The sequence below is a fragment of the Capra hircus genome, chromosome 3 (genome assembly GCF_001704415.2).
Source record: "Capra hircus breed San Clemente chromosome 3, ASM170441v1, whole genome shotgun sequence".
Taxonomy (NCBI): Eukaryota; Metazoa; Chordata; class Mammalia; order Artiodactyla; family Bovidae; genus Capra; species Capra hircus.
Window position 1 is genome coordinate 68,910,679 of NC_030810.1, and position 12,560 is coordinate 68,923,238.

The 12,560-nt window shown below is 41.6% G+C and overlaps 1 protein-coding gene across 3 annotated transcripts in view; it reads right to left on the bottom strand.

The window, feature by feature from the left end:
- The window catches only part of TGFBR3 (transforming growth factor beta receptor 3), a 185,886-nt gene that overhangs the window by 19,627 nt on the left and 153,699 nt on the right, over window positions 1-12,560 (bottom strand). For all 3 annotated transcript variants that reach the window (XM_018045754.1, XM_018045753.1, XM_018045752.1), the window contains exons 12-14: window positions 12,249-12,407; window positions 6,863-7,162; window positions 3,873-3,993 (exon numbers count right to left, since the gene is read on the bottom strand). In XM_018045754.1, coding sequence (XP_017901243.1) covers window positions 3,873-3,993; window positions 6,863-7,162; window positions 12,249-12,407 — 580 coding nt within the window. The remainder of the gene's footprint in view (window positions 1-3,872; window positions 3,994-6,862; window positions 7,163-12,248; window positions 12,408-12,560) is intronic.

Genomic DNA, 12,560 nt, shown 5'->3' on the forward strand with positions numbered 1-12,560 from the left:
AAATGTGTTCCAAAAAGCAACGCCTCTCTTGGATTAATTTCCAACCAACATTCACAACTTGCCCTTTCACTCCCCTATAATCCCCTCAGAAAGCCTAGTTTGGCTAAGATGTTAAGAGGAAGGAAAGGAAATTAACATTTACTGAGTGCCCATGATATGTCAGGTGCTGTCCTAAGCATACTTTAAAAAGTTATGTGGTGGAAATATGGAGAAAATTCAGTATTTTAAACACTTAACTTGCTAAGAATTATAGATTGTACATAAAGCATGGCAAATTTGGGGATGTTCTTTTGTGCCCATTTTTTCCCCATATATATATATGCCCTAAACTTCAAAGAAATGATTACTTTTCCCTTTCACCATTAAAAAAAAGAATCATCGCTGATGTGGTGTAATCATTTTTATTATGTAAGCCCAAGTGTTCTCAAATGCTGTAAAAAGCAGTCACAGCATCCAAAGCAAACAGCACTAACATGCCTATATTTCAAGATATTTCAGAAAATATGGTAGGATGGCACCACCTCAACTATTTTAATTGTCTTGCCATAAATCATAATATGCATAAACTATTCACGTTTCCTGGGCTTTTCTTTGAGTTACAATTCAAAGTCACAGAACTTGTCCTAAACTTTAAGACTCTTAAATAGTTTACGTGTTTTCTAATATCTTAACCCTTTGGTGGAACAGACTTTTTTCCCTAAAACTCTTCACCTTCTTTTCATTTCATAATTATTAGAGCATTTGGGTGCTAACCTGCATATACCAATGTGATATGGCATGAACTGGGGAAGAGGCCAGGAAGAGGCATATGAAAGGACAGATGACTGTGTTGCTTGCAGATTTTATTAAAAACTAGAGTCAACCTAAAGGAAATCAGTCCTGAATATTCATTAGAAGGACTGATGCTGAAGCTGAAACTTCAATATTTGTGAATCAATTTGGTCATCTGCTGTGAAGAACTGACTCATTGGAAAAGACCCTGATGCTGGGAATGATTAAAGGCGGGAGGAGAAGGGGATGACAGAGGATGAGATGGTTGGATGGCATCACCAGCTCAATGGACATGAGGTTGAATAAGCTCCAGGAATTGGTGATGGACAGGGAGGCCTGGTGTGCTGCAGTCCATGGGCTTGCAAAGAGTCAGACACGACTGAGTGACTCAACTGATCAGAACTGAGAATCAACCTCCACCTAGGATAAGGCATAAAGATTTAAGAGCACAGGCTCAAAGTTCCTCGATTTGAATCCCAGACCCACCATTTATTTATGTGGTGTGATCTTGGCCAAGTTACTTACCCTTACTCTATAACAGATTTGCCTCACAGAGGGGCCACATGGATTAAATACTATTACCCACAAAAAACATTTAGCATGAAGCCTTGCATAAAGTAAAGGCTCAATAAATGTCAGATCAACATTATTATCATCTCCATCTTCATCATGACCACTAGCATCATCATTATTGAAAATTTAAGCGAAACAATTCTAATCCCAGAGTTGGTTCCCAAGGGACTGAGAGATCAAAGGTGGCAAAGATGTGCTGTGAAACTCAGGAAAGTTCCATTAATAACAGTGTCTCCCCTAGCAAAAAAACAACAGTGGCCCAGAGGAAGGACTCAGAATTACTAACTTAGTTTTGATGGCCTATTCTGCTTGTCCAGAGAAGAAAGAAACATCACCTGAAATGTGCCCTTGCTACCTGGCAGTGGTAGCCACAGAGCAGCTCTCTGGCTGACTGTGAAGTAGACAACCTCTATCTGCTGCCCCAGAAAACCCAAGTGTTGAGAAATAAGATGGACCAAATGGCCAGGGAGAGCTGGAACTTCGGCCAGGTCTCCAAAGAGGATCCATGTAGTAAAAGGACAGTAAACTGTCCGATTGGGAAATTTTTACCCCCAAAATTATTCCCAACAAGAGATCTGCCCACTTCCAGAAATACTGTATGTGCTAAGTTGCTTTAGTTGTGTCCAACTCTCTGCAACCCCATGGGCTGTAGCCCACCAGGTTCCTCTGTCCATGGGATTCTCCAGGCAAGAATACTGGAGTGGTTTTGCCACGCCCCTACCCAGGTGATCTTCCTGACCCAGGGATCAAACCTATGTCTCCTGTCTTGGCAGGCGGGTTCTTTACCACTAGCACTACCTGGGAAGCCCACAGATACTGGGGTATTTGTTATCTTAATACAGTAACACATAAGGCTGTCTGGCAGGAAGAACACTCATGATCCTGTTATTTTTTAAAGAAACCAATACTATCAGGCAAATAGTCATATTCCTCTTATAAATGATTATTCCAATTCCCTGAGAGGTAGGAGAGCACAGATTCCAATGGCCTGCACTGAGGAGAAATGCTTCTAGAGTCAAAGGAAAATAAACATAAAAGATGAGTGGAGTCACTCAAAAAGGCTAAAAATTGCCAGGAAACCTACCCCATTCAGTGTAAAGTTAGAAAGAGCATTTGCATACAGCCCCTGGGAAGCCAGCCTACAGCCTAACCTTCTCAATTTGTTTAACAAACCTAGGCAATAAACTTTCTTCACCGCATGCTTCTCCACTAAAACCTAGTCTCAATTAGCAAATCTCATGAAATCGCTTTGATATTTGGTAAAACTTTCCTCTTGAACTTTTATGTAAAGAAAACTGAACTTTCAGGATAATTATACACCAAGTTTAAATAAAGGTAATTACCTAATTTACAAGAGAAATTACTTACAAAAATACCACCAGACTTAAAGAATGAATGAATGAATTACTGGAAGTTATACTGCTGCAATATTAATGCCTAATTATTGTCTGGCACAAGAAAAAGCAAGCTGCTGCCTTCAATTACCGGCAGAATTACCTCTCTCAAAATAGGTAAGAGTAACAGATGGAGTACGGGGTGGCTGTTGCTGCTGTTACACCACTTTAACAGTACAAAACAGAGCCAGCTGCTGCCCGATTATGATACGCTTTGCAACACAATTAATTTATTCTTATTTCTTTTCCGTTGGACCCAATAAACAAGGAACTACTTGGGCAATCCATTTATAGAAAGACTGCAGCTATTGTAACTGCTTCAAATGACTAAAAATTAATGAATAAAGTTAAACAACAACAAAAACATTGATGAGGAACCAATAAACATCTAATACATACATCTCCCACCAACTTGAGGATGGCTGGGAAATGAATGAAAAATTGTTTGCCTCTTCAAACAGTACAGCTGAGTAGTATGGCTGAGAAGGCCTCTGGGAATCATCTGGTCCAAGGCCCTCTTTCTCCAGATAAAGAAAATGAAACCCAAGGACCTAAGAGAAGAACTCCAGAGTCCCACAGCCAGCTAGCAGGGAAAGTCTAGAGCTGTGCATAAAATTCTAAAAACGAAACAATAAAAACATATCTGAACAGTGGTTTTCAATGTTTTTCTGCTGTGACACCAAAGACAGATGGTGTTCACATACATGTACCCTCCCCAAAGGCATCTGTGATCCCTGACAAAGCACTCTAATAGCTTGTAGCCAGCACAGCCTTTACCAGTAGGTCAAAGAAAGATGGGCTGTGGACTGCATGCAATTCCAGAAGGAACTCTAACCCTCTCCAGCATGCTCGAGGAAGCATATCTGCATGTAGGGCGAGTGACATCATGACAGATGACCAAGACTTTGCTCTAATATTTAAAGAGGAAGTCATTGGCAAAGGTTTCATTAATGCACGGCAGCAGGAGAACCAACTAAAGACAAGACTCCGTGGGCACAGAATTCTTTTCTAAAGCTACTAAATGGTCATTAATTTATCTTTCAAATAAAACTGGGCTTTGATTTACAGTATTGCAGCTTCTTTATGAGTAGCACACAGGCCACTGTTCTCTGACCGAGCCTCTGCAGAACACACCTTTAAATGGTACTTCGTGGTGGATAACAGCGAGGGGCCTGGTGAACGTCTTCTTATTCTGCATCATGGCCCAGATCATTGAGGCATCCAGTGAGGTGCAGGCTTCATCAGGAAGCACACACTGCAGAGAGGAGAACAGAGTCAGGGGGTCATTCAGAGGGGCCAGCATGATCGTCCTGTGGCCCCTTATCAGACAGCTCACAGCTATTTACCCCAGAAAAACAGGATGCCAGGATGGTTTTCAAAGAACCACCAATAATCTGAGAGCTATGAGAGCAGGCTCAGTGTATTCTCAGCTGCACTTGAAGATGCAAACATTGCTGGATGGATTCCCACAAAACAACTGGAGGTTTTAGTGTTATTTAGTCTGAAAAATAAAGTAACTATATGACAAATATTGGCCCTTCACCAAGCTGGCTTACACATAAACGGCTCATGTTTGTGATTTGTGATGGTAGGAAACTTCATGTATTGCATTATGAGGGTGACAGATTTTACATCTGTTGTCCAAAAAGATAATCATGTTGTCGAGTGCATTTGATTTCTTTAATTACAGTATAGGCTCATGCAAAATGAAGCTTTCCAGGGTCATCTGCTTTTAATGTTCCAAAATGAAGTCCTAGGGAGTTGTGCCTAGGGGTGGAGGCCATGAGATCAGCTGTTTCCAGCTATTTTCAGGCTCCAAACTTAGAACCAGCATACCCAAGCTTGGTGTATCTGTTTCCATTACCTTTTCCTTTAAAATAACTTTGGCTCTTTGTCTACGCTCATCAATAGGTGAAATGCTAATGTCAGTGACATCCTATCACTTTTGTTGGAAGGGGAAACATATCAATTATTTTTTTTAAATCTATATATAGCTAGGCATCCAGAAAAGTTAACTAGCTTCCAGATCTTCCAGTCACAAAAGAGCAGAGACTTGTCGCTTTATTGTCATCGCTGCTCTGAGCAACATGAAAGTCAGATACATGTTATAAGACAATTCCCCTCTCTTCCAACCCCTGCCCCAAACAAACAAGAAAAGTCTTTACAACAGCCCTCCTGTAAAGGGAAACAATGGGTTTTTCATTGAGAGAACTCGTTGAGAAGATTTGCATTTTAAGAAGAGCTTTCTTACTTTCCTTCCAGTTCCTTGGTTAAGCAAGAGTCTACAACAAATTTCACTGCAAGATCCCGGGCAAGTCACTGAACCTCTGCTCTCAATTTCATCAGCAATAGGCAGGGCTGGACTCAACAGTCCTTGAGAATTCTTCCTAGAAGAATCTTTGGCTCGGTCTATTGTCATAGAAAGCAGTCATAGGAGTGTGGAAGTATTAACCATAGGCCATAAACAGAGGGACAGGGGTAACAGCTCTATAAATGGTCCACTGTCCTCACCTCCACTGTCTCACCTGCTCTTCTACCTAGGAAGGAAGGCTATACTATTACTCCAACGGTGCAGACAAGGACACGGAGGTTCTGAGAGATCAGGAAATTGCTAATGTCCTGTTAGTAAGAATCAGGCCTTCCTTCTCGGCCCCCATGCTCTTTCCACTCTATCTTGCCTTGGATATAACCTTAGGCTTAGGGTCACATCCTGTATCAACCCCAGGCACTTAGAACTTTCCTTTAAATGTTCTAGAAGGAAATATTAGGACTAATTTTCACAGACTGACACACTATGAAGCTGGGTTGCTATAGGCCAGGCTCACTAACAGGTGAGAGCCACAGCTATCAGTAAAGGCAGGGGTAACTGCCAGGCCTCCCCCCCTAGATTCCCAACTTTTAAAAGTTATTCTCTGGGTCCCACAGCCACACAAGAAGTTCTGCATGGCTCTCGACCACTGTCCACTATGGCCCAAGCTTGATGGCCACTGGAAGGTGGAGGCCCACAAGGCTAGGGCACCAATGTTTCCTAAGACAACCTAAAGAACACAGCCTAAATCACCTTATATATATATACACATATGCGCTCCCTGAGGACTAAGAGATCAGATTCACTATATTTTCAAATGTATTATAAAATTTCCTGTGGTCTAATGGAGAAATTGATGCCCTGGAGAATATAATGGTGCAAAGGATTCAGATAAATGACAATCTGTCTCATAACAATAATTTTTCCTTCTCCTTTTATGCCCATCTCTCACAACCTATGTACCAGGTGAGAAAATTCTGTCCCTATAATACATTGTTAATGACACAGCTCAATTATTGGACTTCTAGACGTTGACTGATATGTAAGTGTAAAAGGACGAGAAGCCAGCTTACACTGTGTGAGATATCTAACTAAAATAAACATGCATACGAAGTTATACATAATTACGGCAGATCACAGAAACAAAACTAGACAGAAGATACCCTTCATGCAAAAAGCCAAAACAATGAGGTCATCACCCTTGCGGATGCCCCCTACCATAGCCACACCAACAAGGTCAAAGGGTTCTGATTTCTGTTGTGGCAAAGGCATGTACTGGTTCTATGTGGGGAGCAACATGAGGCAAACATGACGAACCACAATATGAAACCAAGAAAAATTAAAATATTTGTTAGTTTCCCTTAGAAGTCCTCATGAGACAAGTCAACCCTATAACTCACACAGAGAAGGTCAAAAAACAACTGCAATACAAATCTCAGCGGGACCTGGAAAAATTAATCCTCACGTTGAACTTGTCCTTCGGCTCTCTGTACTCTTGGCACTGTGTACTATTAGAATAGCAAAGATAAAGCCAGACCTCTCCTTCAATGGAAAACAGTCTTGATTTATTGTTCATAAGATACTACTGAATAGCATGCATGGAAAAAAAAAAAAAAAGCACACGGTCAGGATTCATTCTCCAAGACTCCATAAAACTCACAGTTCCCTGCTAACATGAACTTTATGATTTTGACTGGGCAGTTCCCAAACCAAAAACCTCAACCTGCAGCAAGCTGTGATTAAACCTTTCTGGTAGGTCACTGCCTCACCTAAAGATGTCAAAATAACAGGAGAAAATAGATGAAGGCCCACTAACCTTGGGTAGCTTCTGGGGGTCCTTTTCCTTTTTGGTACACAGCGTGAGCTCACACTGGAGAAAGAGCAGGGAGGTATTGAAGACAGGCTTAAAAACAAAGCTGAACCGTTTCTTATCTATCTCGGCTTGTGGGATAGGAAAGTGCACTCTCTTGGGATTGTAGAATTTCACAGATTCATCTTTAGGACAAATGTTCTCAATGATAGTATAATCTGACATCCTATCAGGGTTTGAATACGGAGAGATAAAGCACGTTTGGATGGCAAATCCCAGTTCTTGGTCGGCCTTGGTAACAGACACCTACAACAAAACAGAAAGCTCAATTCAGAAACAAGTTAGCATCTCACTCTCACTGTCGGCACAAGGACAACATACCAACGTGGCCCTTCTGATGAGAGACACTGCTTGATTTGTGTAACACACCTATATAGTCGTCTTTCTAATCACAAAAGTAACAGATTCACTGAAGAAAGAGATATTTTCCATTTAAATTTGGTATGGATGATAACAGTGAATTATTTAGTTTAAGTGCCAGCCTGGATTCTAATATTCTAAGATTCTAATACAAGATAAATTAATCTGACTTCCTATAAGTCCTCTGGCAAATAAAAATAAAAGTACATCATGCACCTAGAGTAGACTTTCCAAAATAAATAAAACACCAACAGGTAAAAACCCTAATGTCATAACAGTGTTATCACTTGTAAGGCAACATCTTTTAAAAATTACTCAAAAATTAAAGGACAGAGGTAGACGTACTTAAACCAGGCAGGGAAGACCAAACTTCCAAACTGCAGCAAGTCAGAAGGAGCCTAAACACTGCAGTAAAGCTACTGATTCATCTGAAGTCCTGCTTCATGGTGAGCAGCCAGAGCTGGCTTCTGGGGCTGGATGTTGGGCATGGTGCAATCTGGTGGCGATCACGGGCCTGGCAAAGTGTCCCAGCTCTTCAGAGGTCCAAACCAGACCTTGCCAAGTACTCTCCCTTCACTCTTTAAGCCCAAGGGTATTTTAAGGGAAATCTAATCTGGAAACGTTTCCGACTCATTTACACTTCCCTCTTACAAAACATTTGTATGGGCTATGTCCAAACCTTGTTAAGGTTCTTTTCTTTAGAAACAGGAAGTAGTGTGTGGCCAAGTGTAAACAGAATTCAAATCTCAACCAGCCTGAACTCAGCTAAAATCTCCGAACCAGACTGGATTCTCCATCTGGCGACACATGGATCACTGCGTGAACTGCCTCTCTCCCCTATTGCCTCATTCCTTGACTAAACTAAGAATCAAAATAAACTTAAACACTTTAGAAATAAAGTTGGTCTTTAACCATAAGCCAATAGCCCCAGAATCCTTTCAAAGGCATGAAGCTATAAACACACTTTGCATTCTGAGATACCCACAGGAAATCCCTGACATCACATGGGGCTTTTAGCCCACGGCACTATTTTGAAAGATCCCTATGTGGTTAACTGCAAGACACTCAACAGTGAAGATGATGAAGATGATAATGACATTTTGCTGTGCCTTAAAGCTTAATCCCTGAGAACAATCTTATAAGTATTTTCATCTTCATTTTATAAATGGAGGGAAAATGGAACACACAGGATAGATGACTTGTTCAAAATCATAGCTAGCAAATACTGGGGAAAACCAAGGCTTGAACCCAGGTCTTCTGAACCCAAGTCCATTTTCTCTTCACTATTTCACTACAGCTACAGGGTCAGTTCAAGCTGCCCATGATGCAGTCAGGGAGGGTGCTTAGTAAGACATCTTTCCAGGAAGTAGTATTTAGTAGTCTGAAAATATTCACACTTCATTATTTTTACAGTATTTCTGAAAAACGAGATATTTAATCTTGGAAAAATGGCAAACTACATATACTCTATTTACTCAAAAGTGCCCTTTAACATGAACTCAGAACCAATGCAAACCTTTTCTCTAATCTCAGAGAAAGCATGGCAGAATAGCTAAGGTACTCCAAAAAATTGTTTGAGAGGAAAAAAAGATTATTGTCAATAAATCTTTTACTCTGAAATGGACTGGAAGTGAGTAGTGGCAGGACTCTGCTGCTCACTCGCCATGAGCACTGACCTCTGGTTTCTCCCCCCACAGAACGAGGCACTGACACTGGTTAGACACAGCGACTATGACAATCTGTAAAGTCAAAACTATGTGCACACGACACAGCTCTCTGACAGTTAGGGAATGCCAGCTAATACTAGCAGTGCTAATCTAGATCTACATTTGGGGGGTATATTAGACATCAACCCTGAATATTCACTGGAAGGACTGATGCTGAAGCTGAAGCTCCAGTACTTTGGCCACCTGATGTGAAGAGCTGACTCACTGGAAAAGCCCCTGATGCTGGGAAAGATTGAAGGCAGGAGGAGAAGGGGGCAACAGAGGATGAGATGGTTGGCTGGCATCACCGACTCAATGAACATGAGTTTGAGGAAACTCAGGGACAAAGTGATGGACAGAGAAGCCTGGCATGCTGCAGTGCATGAGGTTGCAAAGAGTTGGACACGACTTACCGACTGAACAAGAACAGTATATAGACTTATATTTATAATTTCCCAAGACAAATGAACTAAAAGGAAATCTGCCAACTGTGTGACCAACTATCACCCAAAGATGGCCAAAGACCAAGTGGCAAAGCTGATAACGTCTTGGATTAAAGGAAGAGACCATGATCTAGAGGAAATGGGAGATTCTGGGAGGGGATGTGATAAGAATGGCCACAAGAGGAAACATGGAAATAGCTCTTTAGACCAAGTCAATGATTAAGTTTTACTTACTTTCCCCAAATAAAACATTTTCTTATCAGCGGTGGAGTCCAAACTGAGAAAAAAAAGACTAGGCATGGCTACTATCCTATTTAGCAAAATATTTACCAATTCTCTCTCATATTTTAGGGGGTTTAAAACAATTTTAAAATAGTTTATAACATTTCCCTCTTCCCCAAATTCTCTTCAGTGTATTATTATGTATTTTCCCTGGTGGCTCAGCTGGTAAAGAATCTGCCTGCAGTGAGGGAGACCTGGGAAGATCCCCGGGTTGGGAAGATCCCCAGGTTGGGAAGATCCCCTGGAGAAGGGAAAGGCTACCCACTCCAGTATTCTGACCTGGAGAATTCCATGGACTGTATAGTCCATGGGGTCGCAAAGAATTGGACATGACTGAGCGACTTTCACATATCATTTTAATGATGTTTAAAATGGCATAGCCAAAAGACTTGGCTCATTTTTTCCCATCACTTTCACAATGTCTTTGAGTCAATCAATTATGAACAATATAGATGGTCTATAAATGGGAAAATAAGAATGAAAAAGAAAATGTATTTCAAGTAAGCCAGCACTGGGGGTTGGGGGAGGCAGTTGGGGAGGCGGGAAAAAACCCAAAACATCCAGAGTTGGATGTATGAGAAAGATTTAAGACAGCAAAGCCACAAATTGGCAAAGCCAGGGACACATCTGGAAAGAACAAACTGCAGTTAAGCAGCACCCCTAAAACCTACAGCACAACAGTACATCACTGACCAACCACACATGTGGATGGAGCAGCCAGAATAGCAAGGAGAGAGAGAGAGCTCTGATTAGGGATAGCACATCGAAAGCAGTATATCTTCCCTAACAGAGAAAGGAGTACCCAATGAAAGAGAAGATCTCTCAGAAGAGGGAAATCAGAAAGGAGGAGATGATCCAAGAAAATGTCTAGAGCCTGTGGGCTCCGTCCCAGAATCAGTACAAATGTGAGTTATTTGTCTTTCTTAAATAGAAATATGTGTACTGAAGTCACTTTTAATATATGGAAGTATCCCATTTTGGCCCCTTAAGCTTCTTCCTCCTCCCATAGTGGAGAACACCAGCCTGCATCTTAGCACCAAAACCAGCTCAATAGAGGACAACTCTCCTGCAAGACCAGCAGACATTCTGGGGCCATGAGGATAATTATCTTCTCTAGAATCCAGTCTGTGAACTTGGGTATTTGCACTGCAAAGCGGTTACATTTTCTCCCCCTTGAAAATGGCACTTTGAGGATAAATGATGGCATCCTGTGGACAACAGTGTGGTCTCTGGAGCCAGATGGACTGAGTATGAACTCTGACTCTGAACTCTACTAGGTACTAATTGTGTGACCTTAGACAAATTTGGGCCTCAATTTCCTCATCCACAAAATGGGGATATTAACAGTCCTGTGTTATAGAACTGCTCAGAAGAATACGAGTACTTATAACTGAGAACTTATAACTGAGCTTGGCACAAAATAAATCTACAATAAACTTTAGCTGTTGTTATTTCATTATTATCACCACTACCTAATAGTTCTATAGTCAGTCCACAGATTTACATTATGTGTGGTTATTACTATTATATATAGGAAATAATTTTAATAAATTTATAGATACATTGGGGCTTCCCTCATAGCTCAGTCGGTAAAGAATCTGCCTGCAATGCAGGAGATCTGGGTTCGATCCCTTGGTCGGGAAGATCCCCTGGAGAAGGAAATGGAAACCCATTTCAGTATTCTTGCCTGGAGAATCCCATAGACAGAGGAGCCTAGCAGGCTACAGTCCATGGGGTCGCAAGGGTCAGACAGGACTTAGTGACTAAACCACCAAACCACCACCACAGATACATTTAGATAATGATCTAGGAAAAAAACAATTTTCATGAGCTATGGTAACATATAGTATTTCACTCAAAAGTATGCACAGTTTAAAAGACAGTCTCTGAGGGGGTGGAAATATTCCTTTGTTAACTCTGATATTGCAACTACTGAATGAATGCCCTTGACAAAAATACAAAGGACAAAGTAAGGACAAGGCTTTATTAGAATTTACGTCCCTGATTAAAAAAAACAAAACATTTCATCCATTCATCTATAAAATGCTCTCTCCATTTAGCATAGTGCAATGAATCCTGAAATTTCCTGCTTTGGTCAGAAACCAATGTGGAAGTGTCTTCTGAGTGAAGCCTTCATCCAGAGCTGGCCAAGACTGAGGAAGGCAGGAAGAGGTCTGCCCCCAGGGGCTTTCACTCATGCTCAGGAGCCACTAAGAATCTCCGCTAACCTAACTGCTGCTAAGTCACTTCAGTCGTGTCCAACTCTGTGCGACCCCATAGACGGCAGCCCACCAGGCTCCCCCGTCCCTGGGATTCTCCAGGCAAGAACACTGGAGTGGGTTGCCATTTCCTTCTCCAATGCATGAAAGTGAAAAGTGAAAGTGAAGTTGCTCAGTCGTGTCCAACCCTCAGCGATCCCATGGACTGCAGCCTTCCAGGCTCCTCTGTCCATGGGATTTTCCAGGCAAGAGTACTGGAGTGGGTTGCCATTGCCTTCTCCACCACTAACCTAACAGACAAAGGCTAACATATGGGTCTCACCTCAACATAAACGTGTCCATTCTCTGCCACAGAGAACACCCCCTGGGAGGGCACGAGAAAGAGGTCAGTGTTGTACAGCTCCATGTTGAAGGTGACGTTTCTGTTGGGTTCATCCTGGAAGCTACGGGGATTCCCCACCTGTCGTAGGCTACAATTAAACTGGAGAAAAGAAGAAAACAGATGGAAATAAATCAAAGTCAAATGAAGCTTGTAGCTTTAGAAGCTTTAGCCTTTAACATCTGATTTTATTTTCCAGCGGTCCCCGACTAAAGCCAACCAAAAAGACAACATTCTCTACAAACTACCTCCTAA